The 16644-nt window shown below is 47.1% G+C and overlaps 1 protein-coding gene across 3 annotated transcripts in view; it reads left to right on the plus strand.

The window, feature by feature from the left end:
- Positions 1-16644, plus strand: part of Pi3K21B (phosphatidylinositol 3-kinase regulatory subunit alpha) — an 89814-nt gene that overhangs the window by 43888 nt on the left and 29282 nt on the right. For 2 of the 3 annotated variants that reach the window (XM_011156575.3, XM_011156576.3), the window contains 2 exons: positions 675-784; positions 10359-10493. In XM_011156575.3, coding sequence (XP_011154877.1) covers positions 675-784; positions 10359-10493 — 245 coding nt within the window. Of the gene's footprint in view, positions 785-10358; positions 10494-16644 lie in introns of all 3 variants that reach the window. The other variant, XM_025300749.1, reaches the window with a different exon arrangement.

Below are 16644 nucleotides of genomic sequence, written 5' to 3' on the forward strand. Positions count from 1 at the left end.
TACGGCGGCGACGACGACTAGCACGAGCACGGTGCCGTCCGCCGCTTCGATCTCGGCGTCGTCGTCGTCGTCGTCGTCGTCGTCGTCGTCGTCATCGTCGTCGTCGTCGTCGTCGACGGCGGCGGCGGCGGCGGCGACCGCCGGCTCGCCGAGCGTGCGGCAGATTCTCGCGTACGGCAACGGCTCCGCCGAGCACGTCGGCCCAGTGACGCGACCGATGTCGTCCAGGTCGTCGGCGAGCCACGCGTCCCCCAGGTGGTATGCCGCCGGTAATAATACCCAGGTGACGCCGCCGGTGGTCGCCCCGGCGACGAGGCAGCACCGGGAGGCAGCAGCTACGCAGCTCGACGAGCAGTCGCAGCAGCATTCGCAACTGCTGCAATCACGGACGGCGACGACGCCCGCGTCGTCGGACGGTCTCGAGAGCGAGCTCGGTTTCATTACGTGCGCGAGACCGGTGTCTTTTCACCGGCACATGTGTTGGTGCGGTGCTCAGCAGCAGCAGCAACAGCAGCAACTAACCGTGACGGAAGACACCGACGCGAACTCGACCGGTCGCACCAAGAGCAGGGCCGCGGCCGCCCTGGAAGGGCTGGCCGCGGCGGCCGCGCGGCGAACGCTGCGTGACGATAACAGTCTGTGTTGCTGCATGTGTGGTTCTCTATGTCCCGCAGAGTGCCATGCGTGCTTCCACGTCGTATGCTCGGACTACAGCACCCAGCACCTGTGCCAATGGAGTACCAAGGGTCACGCGTTACCGGGCCAGGTTCACAGCGAAGACAAGGTACGTGGGTGCCGATTAAGCTTCCGCTTCCCCGGCTGTGTGTGTGTGTGTGTGTGTGTGTGTGTGTGTGTGTGTGTGTGTGTGTGTATCGTGTGCACGAGAGCTTGCACAAGCGCGGCTCACCTGCTGCGGCTGACAGGCGGGGTCTTTCTGGGCTCCTTGCTCAGACTGTGTTAGGTTAGGTTCGGTAGACTTCCGAAAACGTCAGGTCCAACGTCAGGTTGGCGGGAATTTTGGCAGAAATCTTTCAAATCGTGTCCAATGAGTGTCCTCTCCGGTGGATTTCCATCGACGGCGATGTTTAACGGTAAAAGTCTTTGGATGGAGTTGTACAGGGTGTGTGAGAAAAGAATTCGGGACTCTGAGATGGGACTCAGAAAATGGTGGAAGAAGGCCTGACATTGGTCGGAAAGATTAATACTGTTGGAATTGTGAATGATTATTTATTTTAATTGAATCAAGTGACTTACTCGCTGCTTGGTGCTTTTAGTATTCTCTGATGTAATCTGCCGTGTCATTTGTTGGCGAAAAGAGTGCTATGCTTTAAAGGCGTCCGTAAGAAAAATCTTTGTTCTTGCTCGGAATATAAACAAATATCTATCTTCTTCTCATTTATACACTTCGCCAAGCAATTGTTGGTCACATAACGTGAATTTGGACAGTGAACAGTTGCAGTGAGTTATCACGAAAGTTTTCACAGTACAGTTAGGAATGACACCGTATTACTCTAATCGAGAGATGGCAAAAATACACTTTACATAGTATGGCTGTGCACTAAAAGCAGATAAGTCACTTGCTTAAATTAAAACAAATAATTGCTTATAACAATTCGATAATTGCTTATAACAATAGTTGGCCTTAAAGTTCTGAACCCTTTTTTTCAACAATTATATATCGCTGTTCATATTATGCTACTTTGCCAGATGAGTATATTGGTTAGATCTTGACTTTGCTAAATATACAGAGTTTTCGGGATCTTTTGGAAACGAAAAATTGTGATGAAGATTAATTAGATCAAATTGGAAAGAAAAGTCACATTTTGCAAAAATTGCAATAGTTCTTAAGTTATTAATCATTAAAAATGACCACATCTAGAAGCTCTTTGTATTGATAACTTGAAAATTTGCGTACTTATTTGCAAAATGGTATTTGACTTTTCTTTTCAGTTTCAGATGTGATTAATCTTCACAATTTTTCGTTTTCAAAAGATCCCAGCATTCTACGTATATATAGTAACCTTCGCATGGTACACGTTTGATAATACTCATGCCGGTGATACTGCAACTTTCAAGCTTTATAGTTCGAAAAGTATTTGATGAGAAAATATCTCGTTATAATATTTTGAAAAGGTCTCGAGATAAACTATAGAATATGCGAAAAATGGAGGTTTCTATTTAAGGAATTTAAAGCAACTCTCACATAATATTCAAACGACTGTTTCAAGGTCAAATCAATGGCATCATCTTGTATCCCCCTCGAGGTCATAAAACTTTTGTAAGAAACATTTTTCCTAAAACTTTGTGATTTCTGGAATTGACTGTTTAAATTAAAATGGGACACCCTGCATACATAAAATATGCGTGACGAGTGCCAACACTGTATTGTGTAAATCACTTATATGTAACTTATAGTCACAAAAATTTTTAATTTATTAAACAAATAAAAAATAACCGAATCTAAGCCATCTGGCAAGTAATACAATATACGAACAGCGATATATAATTTTATTTAAACATTTTTCACGTTAAATATTGCTATCGTTGGAGATCCATTTGAGGAAATTCGCATGACATTGTCTGAAGTTTTTTGTCAAGAAGTCTGAGAAGTATTCTTGCCAAGAATTTGTGGCAATCTGATGTTGGACGTTTTCGGGAGATTATTCAGTTAGATTAGATTTGCCCGCTAGATTTCCTCTGGATTTTCCCTGCGTAAGTTTTAATTAAAATGACTCGCACCAACTGTTTATCCGACGGGATAAAAAGTCAAAAAATAAATCTAATACAAATTGAAAGCCAGGGAAAATGTCGGGGAAACTTTCGGAGTCTTCGCGCTCAAGGTCGCGTATTTGGTGCATCTTCTACACTCGCAACTTGAACTCGCGTGTGGACTTCAGAGAATCAGGTTAGGTCCCGAGAAATTTTCTTACGGGCAAAGAGTCGAAGGGAAAAGGCGCGAAAGATTCCAGAAGAGAACAGGCCCCTATTCTGAGCGCATCAAAGCTAGATATATCCTTCTGATTCTCAAACTGAAACAACGAGTGTCGCACGCGACGCTCGTACAGGAAGAACGGAACTTTGCCGCGTTATGGACTCGCGATACGGTCAAGTCGTTATCGACTTGAGTTCTCCGTGGTGCTTAAGGACGGGTTCACACCTTGGCAGAGAAGTAGAAAGCAGAACAGCAGAAGCCAAGGGAGTGACAGATGCTGATAGTTTGTTTGATAGGTTATCAGCGCGACTTTTGACTGGATGCTGCCTTTATGCTTTCCGCTTTTCTGCCAAGGTATGAATACACCCTAAAGGAGGATTCACACCTGGGCAGAAAAGCAGAAAGGCAGCAGCCAATCACAAATGGCGCTGATAGACTGTCTCTCTCTTGCGAGAGTTTTTCTCTCTCTGTCACTCTCCTGACTGCTGCCTTCTTGCTTTCTGTTTTTCTGCCTAAGTGTGAATGCGCCCTAAGGGAAGATTCACATCTGGACAGAAAAGTAGCAACCAATCAAAACTCGCATTGATAGTCTGTTTCTCTCTCAAGAGAGAGAGAGAGAGAGAGAGAGAGAGAGAGAGAGAGAGAGAGAAGAGAGAAGGACAGACTACCAGCGCGACTTCTGATTGGCAGCTGCCTTTTTGCTTTCCGCTTTTCCGCCAAGGTGTGAATCCGCCCTGAGTCGTTCTCTCGTCTCTTCGATTGTCACGCCGGATTATACTGCTGATCGGTGGACGATACAGCGTTGATTACACCTTACTTCGCATGTCCGGCATTCCGCCGCGACGTGTCGGCCGGCTCGTGGCTTTCGTACACACAGGCGTCCCGTGACATTTTTAGACCGACCGAATTATCTCTCGGGCGCATGCACTATCACAGTTCGGTGAAACAAAAGCTCGCAGAAATGTCGCGCGATATACTGTCGGGGCGAAAAATCCCGGCTCGGGCGAAACCGAAGGCCGGTTTCTCGCCTTTATTCGCCGGCACGTCGCACAGCGGGATGAAAATGATCGAGATACCGAAGCTGGAAAGTGACACATCTTGCGATAAGGATTTGTCCGCGCGATTGTATTTCACAGTCCGAAACATTCCTCGGTGAAGAGAGAGAGAGAGAGAGAGAGAGAGATAGAGAAAGAGAGAGAGGGGGGGAGGGAGGAAATGCTATTCTCTTCCCTCAGCATTTTCTCCGTCCGGACGGACGAAGTTTCATCCTCTGATATTTTCTCTCTCGGGGAGGATGTCTCATGAAAAATGTCTTTTATCATCGTCGCCGTCAGGAGACTCGCGTGCAGCGATGAGAGAGTGGCGATCGTCACTGACTACCGCGAGCATCGCTGATGTTAACACAATAGAAGTTATCTGAGAAAAGACCTTCCGGAGCGACTCGAGCGAGTTCGAGAGAGCAAACGATCTATTTGAGCGGCTTTGCACGGCTCCGTGTAAGAGAAGGAAGCCGACTGTTTCTCGATGGTTGGATTTGTCCAGGCGCGGAATCTCCGTCATCGCCGCCACCTGTCGGCCACGAAAACCCACAGCCGCGACTTTTACGTAAACCGCGCGAACGGGACGTTTCGTTATCAGGGCGAGACCCGCTCGAGGCCCCGATGGCGTAACGACCTAAATTCGACGGGGCTCGGCGCAAAGCCGAGGGAGAAAAAAAGGACAAGGGGTCCGAATATCGCCCTGATTTCTTTCTTACAAGCTGAAGAAATCCGACGAGGCTGAAATGAGCGGAACGTGTCGATTCACGATCGCGCGCTTCTGACCGGCGCGGCGCGGCGCGGGGCGCGCGAGAATACTTATTTAAGTGACGTTACGTAAGCAATAATTCGCATCTCTTTGTGCCACCGTACGGCTGGAAATCGCGGATAAAAGTCACAATGAACTCAATCATGCAGACACGGCTGGCAATTAATCGCTCCTGAGATCTCGTAATTAACGTAAAAAAGGGACTGAAATGGCCTTTCACGGCGGTCGTCATGTTGCATTACGGCTCGCGGATGACTGAACGGATCGAGCGGAGTAAGTTGGGTGCATTTATCTTTAATCGCACTACACGACTCATTCCGGGAGACGACGCTAAGGAGAGAAGAACGATATTCAATCTTTAGGATAGGCGCGGCTTTCAATCTTGCGTACAATCGTTCGTTGGAGCTGGTCGCTCCAACGAACGATTGTATCCAACGAATCGTCGTTCTGCGAGAACGTCATGGACGAATCGAATCCAAAATTGACGCTCACACGTAGCCCAGAGTAGTGCTTGAAGGACTTCTAAATTAACTGGATAAAGATTAGATGAGACATGTAAATTTCTGGTTGTACATGGTGCTCAAAAAAAAGGATTCAGGACTGTAAGGGCAGATAGCAGGAGAAAGGTCTCAGTAGACATAGGTCGAGAAATGAATATCGTCGGAGTTATGAGCAATTATTTATTCTAATTCAAGCGAGTCACTCGTTTCTGGCGCACGGCCATACGTGAAATGCATTTCTGCCATTTTCTGATTAGAGTAACACGATGTCGTTCTCACCGTGCCGTGGAAACTTTGTGACAGCTCTCTGTGACTGTTCACTGTTCACAAGGATATGCGATTGACAATCGCTTGGTGAAGCATATGCGTAAATGGGAAGAAAATATACAGGATGTTCCGTTTTTAACGAGCCCGGCAAAAATCTCGAAAAATATGAAAGATACTAAGAATCGTTTCGGGCAAAAGTTGCGTATGGTTCCAAAGAAGACATAAAAGAACTGTATTATTTCGCTCGCAGATGGCGCCACTTTCGAGATATTTGCTCATCGTTACTTTTTTTCAATGGAATCCCCAATTTTTTATTATATCAACTTTTCTACCTAATTAATTTGAACAACTTTTGTCTGAAATATTTTTTTATTTGCCTAATATTTTTTGAGATATTTGGGGAAAACTTGATAATTTTTTAAATATTTAACCTACAATATCTGGCCAACTATTTGTCGGAAGAAAAAATGCTATTAGACTTTCTTACTCTACTTGGTCTCAAGAATATATTGTTACATTTTATTTCTTAGTATCTTCCATACTTTTCGAAATTTTTGCCTGGTTTATTTAAAACGAGACACACCCTGTATATCGTTTACATTCCGAGCAAGAGCGGAGAGATTTTTCCTTAGAAATCTCTTTAAAGCATAGCACTCTCTTCATCGATAAATGACACAGACAAATTACATCGGAGAATACAACGAAGACAGCAGGAACGAGTAGTCATTCGCTTTAATTAAAATAAATTATTGTTTGTAATTCCGACGATACGAATTTTTCTTCGACGCGTTTTTTTCGTCCGTTTTGTGAATACTATCTGCCCTTAAAGTCTTGAACCCCTTTTTTAACCCTTTGTAGCGCAAGCGAACATCCAGAGACCCGGCTATATTCCGCCAGTTTTCATATTTTATGAGCAGTTTTAATGATCGATTTTTTAGCAATTATATTTTCTGGCTTCTTAAGACTCGAACTAGTGTAAAATAATTGTGATTACTTATAAATTCTTTAAATTTAAAATGTTTTTAAGAGTAAATGTATGGCAAGGCGAAAAATTAACTATTTTTATCTGGGAATTGATACGCAGGGATTTTTTTGGGGTACTAATTACAAATTTGTTGTCAGATTGTCGAAATTCAAAATGGTGGATCCAATATGGCGGACAAAATTAAAAATTCAACCAATTTCCGTGAAACTAGGTATCTAGGGTTTTCTTGGGTCGCTGATTACGAATCCATCGTCAGATTTTCAAAATTCAAGATGACCAATCCAATATGTCGGACGGAAAAAACTTAAAAAAACTTCAATTTCTAGAAAAATGGGTATTGAGGGGTTTTTGCATCGCTAATTATAAATCCATCGTCAGAAAATTCACGATGGCTGTTCAATACAGCGAAGCGAGAATTTTAAGAAACCCAAATTTCTACGCCATTTTGAATTTCAGAAATCTGACAACGGATTCGTAATCAGCGATTCAGAAAAGTCCTGGATACAAACTTTGTAGAAATTGGTTAAAAAAGAAATTTCTGGCTCAAAGGGTTAAACACACTCTGTAATAACTGGTTTCCAATGCAATCTCAGTCTCAGTGCTTTCTGACACAAGTATACACGCCATGTCCCAACGCCACCTAGTACGCCCTAGTAGTAGGCCAAACGGTAACGCAAAGATATGTATCTCCATATTTTACACATCTGCAGCGAGATGTAGACCAAAGTGATCTGCGAGCGCGATCCTCTGGATAATTTCGCAACGACAAGACTTTTCGATCGAGGACCGATGTGAACGCAGATAATAGATATTTATATTATCCAGATAAAGACTAGTCGGTGCCAGAACTTTATCCGCAAGATCATCCGCATGATTTTATCTAGATAACAGCGGACACTGCTCGCAGCTATGTAGACTGAATTATCAGCGAGAACGCGTCGTCCGAGATAATTTCGTAGCGATTACACTTTTCTCGCAGTCAGCCAAGATGCGGCTGAAGATAATGTACATTTGTACATCATCCGGATAAGGACAAAAGCCGTAACGGTGCCGGTCGGTGGAGCTTCGCCCGAACAAAATCACCCACATCATTTCGTCGTCGGCGAGAACCCGCCGGAATAGATCGGCGTCGGTCGCGCGCGACAGCGGCGTCCATCATGGCCGCGAAACTTGGGCCTCCCGAAGAAGGCCCTTTCCTCCCGCCCTCCCGCCTGCTGTGCTTTTATCACGAGCGGATTTCCGTCGCGAGCGAAGATAACTTCCGCCAAGCGAGTTCTCCCCCACGTGACGAGCACTGTTGCGCTAAATTGACGGCCCCGGAGCTGTAAAAATTGGCGATTCGCGATCCTCCGTGGGATATCGTGGGGTAGCGTGCGAAACGGAGGAGCGATCTGGACGGAGATTAATCGAACGTGCGTGCGCACGCGCGGATTATTCGGACGAGGACGACGGGGCTTATCTCACGACTGTCATCACGATCGCCGACTCGGGGTTACGGCGGGAGGTTACGTTTTCTTTTTCTTCCGCTTTTTTACGCTTTCTCGCTTTATCGGGCCCGCGCGCGCGCGCGCGCGCGCTCCCGATAGCGCCCGGCACATGGCGGTGCTCTTCCTCCCTCCCCTCCCGCCTCTCACCCTTCTGTTCGCGTGCGCGCGCTCGCGGCCTCCTTCCGTCCCGTCGCGCGATCGCGACGCGATTTATCTAATCGGGCCTGCCGGCGGTCTCGTGGTGCCTTAAACTGCGGCCCGTTCGACGACGCGCCTTATCTTCGAAATCGAGAAAATCGGGAGACGCTTCGAACGCCCGCCAGGCCGGCTTTTATGTAATCCTTCGTCGATCGGCTTGGTTAGATAACCAAGCCACTTGCTCGGAAGCGCTAAAGCGGCCGTCCGCGAGAAAATCGTGTCGTTTCTTCACCGTTACGACTTTTTTCCTTTTCTCTTCTAAATGGAATGGCGGAGAAGAGGTAGCTTTCTTTATTGATATCGCTGTTTTCACGAAGGCCTGCTGAGAGAACACGAGTCGAGTGCGAACGAGTGTTGTTTCGGCTGAGGGTCAGGTAGAGATAACTAGCGTCGTAACCAAAATAATAACGCCGGATACGCGCGCGAAGGTACACTCGAACGACGAAATTTCATTTTTTTCCATTCTTCCGAGAGGAATCGACAGATCGCAAGAATCGTCGCGCGATACCCTTCCTCTTCTGCGTCGAGGGGAATTCTCAGTGAAATTTTTACTCGTCTTCATTGCGACAAGGAAAGTTACTAGTAGTACAAGATGGCGGAACGGTCTCATTAAATTTCGTGTTATATCGCGAAGCGTCACTCGAGAGAGAAGCCGCATTATCATCTGCGTATGAATGTTCCAGCTGTTAATTGAAGAAAATGCAACGCTGACAGCTGAAAAGAGTAACCGATAAAGCACGCCGCTTATTATCGAGGAAACGTTGGATATATTTCGAGGCTCGTGTCTCCGTGTGTACGCATTAATGTCGCGTCCACACGTCCGAAGGCATCTGAATTATTCCACTTTCGCTCTTTCGTTCTAATCTAGCCGACTAACGAGCTAGGATTCCTCCAATTTGCTGCGTAGGTCGTTCCACGAGTCGGTTTTCGAGTCGAGGGGGGAGTAGAGGGGGGCGAGGGGGAAGGATGAAAACTGTAATTGTACGGATGAAGACATATCGACGGAACTTGGACAGGGTCGGGAAAATCGTCGCGTCCTTTGCTGAAGTTTGCGCGTCTGTCTTATCTTCTTTCCTGACGAATGTCAATTGACGAACGCAGATACGGAGAAAAGTTATTCACTTCCGCGGGCGCGAGAAGTCGATCAGTCTCGCGCGTTAACACAAACTAACGGCGATTAACAGTTCTGTACGGTAACAGCAGGTACGGTCTTTGAATACATCAATTTTGAAGAGATACATTTGAAAGAGCAATATAGTTTTTATTTGTTTCTTTCAGTTTTGTTGAAATATTTATTTAAATATTTCATTTTAAATAATATTTATTTAAAAAAATACATATATGTGTAATATAATAATGTTATCTAATAATTTGAGTAATTTTTATCAGAATTTACAAAAAAAAACCGGTAATTCTTCGGTCGCTCCGGTAGTTTCAGCATAGAGAACGTCATTCATCGTTGATTATCCTTCCGGGCCTGTTTCGACTCGTCTCTCATTTGCATCAAAGTGCATTTCAAGGACGACCGCTAATAGGGAATCGCGCGAATTCGGCTCTAGATGCACACTCGTGTAGCTCTTTCCACTGACTAGATTAGATAGGGTCCCTAGGAATCCTCGATCACAGACGCGCATCACGTCAAGATATTCGTGCATCGTGATCGTTCATCATTCGAGGGAGTAACAATGTTACTTCTTTACACGTCACTTTATTGGATTAGCGTAAAAGTTTCGATGGATCGCTCAAGGACGTCGTGAGACTGGTCCAATTTTTCAGCAAATATTTACATGTCCAATATATCAAAGATAATATGGAATACAACGGCGATCGCTCGAAACAAGAATAATTCGTTTTTGAATGAAATAACTCTGTTTCTCTAGCACGAAATCCGGCAAATCTGCGCATCCGACATAAATATTACTTAACGCTACAAATGTCGCTCTGTGCTTGAATAATAATTTGCCGTTATAATTGCAGCCGTTTGCTCAAACGATCGGTAATGATGATGCATGAATATCCAGGCACGAGATGCGCATGTGACTAAAAATTCCTTCACATCTAGCGAGTGCAAAGAGATCTTCTCAGATACTCGCTACGCGGTTGGACTTTGCGACGCGCTAATTTTTACACTGCCGCCGGTGTCCACCTACGATCTACGTCCCGTTTTCTTCCTTTTTTTGCAGCCCGTCAGTGAATGGACGTCGTTGAATGTCGTTGAATGGATGTCAGCCCTAAACCTCTACCGCTATGCGGACGTCTTCAAGTCGAAGGACATCAAAGGCAGCGATCTGCTTCATCTGGATCGAGACAAGCTCATGGTGAGTGTTCGATCTTTCGCTCTTAATTAGATATTACCATACTGGTCGCCTTAAAGGTCGAGGAGAGAGGTCCGAGGGAAAGATCGCGAAAAATATTTTATTTCTAGGTTAGGTAGGTCGAACGAGCGAGCGAGCGAGCGAGCGAGCAAGCAAGCAAGCAATCGTTCTTGATGTAGCGTTGAGTATTTTATAAATCAAATTTCCGGAGAACTCTCTCTCTCTCTCTCTCTCTCTCTCTAAGCCAGCTCTCTTGCCGACTCCTCAAAGAGCTAACCTCGCTCTTCGAGTTACGTGGTCCGAGCCGTCACGTAGCCGATGTCACATCGTCGCCGCTACGGGATCGAAAATTCTTTGGCTAGTCTCCGGAGAGGCGATGACCTCGAACCGAGAGTATCTGGACGACGTTTTCCTTGGCCCGTTGACCTTGTAATTGCCCTGTAGCGTCCGCTAGTGCGCCACAGTCGGGTCTTTATCGAGTCCTCCTCTTCCCTCCTCTCTCCTCTCGTTCTCCCCTGATTTTTCTTTATCGCCAATTACGAGCGACGCGAGCTTTCGAGCACTTTCGGCTCGGCGGCGGCGGCGGCGGCGGCCATTTTCTTCGACTCGTCGTCGCTCGAGAAACTCGATTCGCCTTCGGCTCCTCTTCGTAGCGCCAAACGCTCTGATCGTCTGGCGATCTAACGCGTAGAAGCACGGGGAAAAACGTCGGGCGGTCGGTAAAAATGCAGTCAATAAGATTACTTTTTTTTTTATCAAAGGCGCGCATCGCGCGTATCGACTCGCGGGATGTAATTGTCGCAGTTTTTATTCGCATCCTCTCCTAATAGCCGCCTCCGCTGAGTCGCCGAGCGGTCGAAACGGTTCGACATAATTTTTGAACATGTGCGGCGATCTTATTATCTCGCGTCTATTTTAATCCGGTGCAATCACGGCGCTCTTTCTGTATCGCGCTATCAGCGCGCGCGCGCGCATGCGTGGTAGAATTGTTGCGTAGCGCGCACACGAAATGTGAAATTTATAATTTATCGCTACACACCGCGGAAACATGGATCGTGAAAATTCGTGATTTACGACCTCTCGGCTTCACGCGCGTGTTTCAACATCGGCATAACGACACATTTATTATGACGCATGATATTATTTCGCATGCCGCGCACCGGAGAATTTATTTCACAGCGGCGGCCACGCAGCCTTCTCTATATTAAAACCCTTCGGGTCTCGGGGAGTAGTAGAAGTGGCGGTAATTATTTGGTTTAGGGGAGTCGGAGCTCCAATCACCTTGACCTCAACACATGTTGTTGAGGTCATCTTGCTGAGTAACCTATCATACAGGTTTCAGCCGTCGCTCATTGTTTATTAAAAAGTTACCAACAAAACAGTTTCATAAATAGAGCCTATTTTCCCGACACGGTGTATATTAAAAAATGTTAAACAGTACATATGAGCGGAACCTCTACCTCGACCTAACCTAACCTAACCTAACCCAACTTATATATATTTGCATATGGTTGGACGTGTTGTTGGAAAGGTCCCCTCAAAACTTACAACGCCCAACCATATGCAAAGATGCATAAGTCAGTTTAGATTAGGTTAGGTTAGGTTTTTTCTCGGAGAAGGGGTGCGCGCAGAGAGGCTCCGCCCTTCTTCCGTTCATATGTACTGTTTAACATTTTGTAATGTACACTGTGCCGGGAAAATAAGCGCTGTATTTATGAAACTTTTTTTTGTTAATAACTTTTTGATAAGCAATATACGTCGGCTGAAACGACTTTTGAAGGTTACTCAGGAGGATGACCTTCATGCGTCAAGGTTATGATCATTGGAGCTCTGTGACTCCCCTAAACTAAATAATTACCGAAGCAGCGGCGGCGGTTTCACCCGATCATCGCGAGACATTGTTTGCATGTGAGTGCAGAATCGGAGGAAGAGGAAATTACACGTGTACACGTCTCTCTCTCTCTCTCTTTTTCTTCAACCTTAGGAGGATAAGATACGAAGCATACATCTCTCACGATTGATAACGCTGAAACAATATTAGATAAACGTCCGTCGTGTGGCGTGGAAATACGGGCGTATCGCCGGCGCGAGGTATAAAACGCCGCGAAATATACACGAGGTGCGTTTAAAAGCGCCATTATATCGCCGGCTGTATAATCCTTTTTATATCCACTGACGAAACTCTCGATTTATAACGACGGCCCTGCTGAATAAACTCCACCGCCGCCAAGCAGTGAAAACGCACGCAGTGCACGTTGTAACATGAAATCCGAGAGCGTTACGGAACTCCGTCTGAGGAGGTGCTTTTCCTTACGTCGTGGGACGCGCTCTTTTGTACCCCGTGACCGGAGAATTCGTTCGTGTTGATTCAGGGACGTAGATTGGCTGATTGGGCCGAGGGCAAACAAACGAGGTATTAGGTTGGCGCAAAAATAATTGCGATTTTTATCATGTTAAGTTTGGCGCCGATTTTTCCAGTTACCGTTGTCTTTTCCAAAATTCTATCTTGTGGAATAAACAGACTCGTTTCCCGTCGGAAGAAATGTGTGCAGGCCGATGGCCTTTATTTTGATTGATAAATATAATTTTTAATTGACATCTGCGTCTTTATACTCCATACGTAAAAACTACAATTATTTTTGCACCAATCCCAATACCTGCGATCGATTTTCCCTTAGCTGCTTCCGCCACACGATAATAGTGTTTCCGTGAGGTTTGCGACACTTTTTTCTTTCCGCGAAAAATCACGACCGTTATTATTATCATTATTATTCTGTTTTACCAACAGAATAATAACGATACCTTCCGTGCCGCAAGATATCTCGACAAGTCGCGAAGAGAGTCCACTGATGAAGACTCTTTATGCAGCAACATAACCTCCTACAGAGATACATAAAAAAATCGGCAACTCCAGGACGAAGAGGGGCGGGGGGTTGAACTTCGAAACGCGAGCTGTGCAGAAGATAACTGATCAATTGGGTCTTGAGTTTGTTCATACCCTCCCCCCTCCCCTCCTCCCGAAAGCAAAAAAATGAAAGAAGTCGCGAACTTTTCTCGGCGCGAACTACCGCGTATCGGAGGGGAGCGGTAGGAGAAGCTCCGTTCTAACGAACCCCCTCTCCCCACCCCCTGCCGCGTAATCACACGAATCCTTCGCCGTACATTGGCTGAAGTCGGCTGTCTTCTCGGCCGTGGCGCGCGGAGTGTGCAGCTACGCCGTTGCCGGCGACCGTCTACGTGCGTTTTCCCCGCACTTGCTCGCTCGCGTTACCACGCGCCGCATTATCATAATTACGAGCGAGGCCCGCGCGCGGAGTAACGGGCAACGGGGGAGACGGACAATCGAATTACTCGGGCCGAACGTATTGGCCCGAGTAGTTCTCGCGCCGACTCGCCTTGCCTCGTGGGAAAACGGGCGTTCCCTTCGGGCCATAATTGCCGCGCGCGTTTTCCACATCGAGCCCGTAATTGCACCGGCGCGCGTGCGTGCGCATGCGCACGCGCGTGCGCGGCCGGTTAATAAGAACGGTTTTGAATTGCAAAAATCGCGACGACGACGCGCGCGCGCGCGTCTGAAAACCGGTGCGTGGGCTCGATAAACGGCTGCTTTAATTAAAGCAGGATCGCGGCGGGAGCGGAGAGGGACCGGCCGCGCCATCTGCGGCGATTAATAATTGCGCGGAAATGTCAGGTCGTCAGGGCGATCGTCGTCAAGCAAACGCCGGCAACTCGCGAAGTCGCTCACGTGTCGTCGCGTCTGCTCCCATTTTCTCCTTCGTCTCTCCCGTCCCCTCCGTGTCGATTTCTTCCGGAAAATCGATCAATAGATCGATCGATCGATCGGTCGGTCGACCGCCGCGACGGCGGCTCCCGTTGGCGCATGCGCGCGGGATCCTTCGATCCTCTCGTGGAAGCCCCGCTTGGCTCGTCCTTCGAACGCATCCCCCGCCTCTCTGTCGGAAGATCGGTAAGGAGGGAGCGACGGCCGATGAATATCGCTCGCGTTGTCCTGCCGCGGAGTGGCCGAGGAACCACTCGAATTTCCGAGCCGGCGAAGATGCGAAGCGCGTCGCCAATTATTGACCCGAAGGGGGCGATATTTTTCGCGTCGAACCTGATCGCGGCGCTCGCGATCGCGTGTAATATTATCGATCACTTTACTTTAGCCCTGTCTAACGCTAATAATAGCGTTTAACCGACTGCGGCACCGGCCGAAATAGCGCTGGATCGCGCGCGCGCGAACGCGTGTACGGCCAAATACCATAATTCGGAAAAGAAACCAGCTGCCGGAAGTGCCTCCCTCTCCCTTCGCCCTCTCTTTCCCCTTCGAAGCCGTCGAAGCGGGCGAGTTTCTCTCGCAGCGACTGGAATATCGCTGTGTGACGCGAAATTGCAAGATATTTCCCTCGGTTCATGTCGCCGAGCTCATTTCTCGAGTCTCCGTTTCTCTCGCGTGCGGAAGCGCTCGAGGATGGGAGGAGAGGGAGAGAGAGTCCGTCGGATCAGAGTCGAAGCATCGCGATCTCCTCTCGATCGCGCGCAGCTTGCGAGTGTCGCAAGGCGCATGCGCGCGCGCGCGGGGTAAAGAGGATGTCGGGAATTGAAATCGGAGCGCGAGCGTGAAAAAAGGGGAGTTGAGGTTATGTCGCGCGATCGACCGCGCGGCTGAATTGACGGGGAGTTCGCGAAGGAGCTGCGACATTGAATCGGCCGATGTGGGTCGATTAAGATAATGCGATTAATGCGCGCGCGCGCGCGCGCGCAGGCCGCGCGATTATCGCACCGAGCGCGCGCGCGCGCACCTAGTTGCAAAATTGCGACTCACTGACGCACATCGCTCTGCATCGCGCCAAGGTTATGAGCATTTTTATGTCGATCGCACTCTGGCGACTCGCACGAACGTATTCGACGGTTATTTTAACAGGCGCCGGGGAGAAGCCGCGCGAATATGCGAGGCAGACTCGCGACTCTCTCTCTCTCTCTTTCGAGAGAGAGAGAGAGAGAGAGAGAGAGTCGCGGCCGCGCAAGAAACGTGCGTATCCGAATTGCCTTGTAATGGCCAATTAGCCGGATCGATCGTCGCGATCATTTCCTTAGTAATTAGCGACTTCTGTCGGATTCGGAATTTATTAGCGAGAGAGAGAGAGAGAGAGAGACAGGCTCGTCGTGTTTGCCCCGTAAGATGCCCCGCGTAATGTATTGCATCACTGATGCCGCATCACGATGGACGCGATGATGATCGAACGAAACGCACGACTTTTGTATGCAGCAAGATTACATAATGCGAAATATGAGAAAACGGAGAACGAGATATATCGCTCGGTTTCGGCAGGTCGATAATGTTCTGCTAGCGAAATTAGCAGCGTCCATTCGGTTTCTCTTTTTAGACTTTCCGCTTCCCTCTTCCGACAGCCCAAAGTTCCCGCGAGAATTGAACGGCCAACATGGCCTGCGTTCCTAAATAGTGCTGACAGCATTGCTACAGAAAGCAGCGTATTAGTCGCTCGGAAATATCGTCAGTGGAAATATCGGCGTGTGGAAAACAAAACGCATTTGCAGCGCCCCGCAGTGATTAGCAGAGTAGTATAATTTATCTGTAGAGATGTGCCAACTATTCGAATTCGAATCGAATCGAATTGCATTAAATTCGATTCAAATCCGAATCCCTATGATTCGAATGCGAATAATTCGAAAATTTCGAATCGCGAAGATTCGGATACGAATCAGATAAATTAGCGTTTGCGCGCATCAGCTACAAAACGAGCCATCTGATTGCCTGTATGCTTGAACCCTTAACTTGTAATTAACTTAACTTATATAATTAATAACTTAATTATAAATTACTTTAAATATTTAAATATATATTTGACTTTCAGATGATATTACAGTATCAATATTTCCTATCATATTAAAATCTTCCATCATTATTTGCACGTTTAATAGTCATGTTAAATTTTTTAATGATTCGATTCGAGTTCGAATGAAATTTCATAGACTCGATTCGACTCGAATGAAAAAAATGAGATTCGATTCGACTCGACATAAAAATTCTTGATTCGCACATCTCTACTTATCTGAATATAAAGATTGCAAGTAAATCCGCGGAATAATAGCCAACTTACCTTGCTATGAACCAACTTGCTGTAAAAGCTGT

This window comes from Harpegnathos saltator, unplaced genomic scaffold (assembly GCF_003227715.2).
Source record: "Harpegnathos saltator strain DR-91 unplaced genomic scaffold, Hsal_v8.6 scaffold381, whole genome shotgun sequence".
Taxonomy (NCBI): Eukaryota; Metazoa; Arthropoda; class Insecta; order Hymenoptera; family Formicidae; genus Harpegnathos; species Harpegnathos saltator.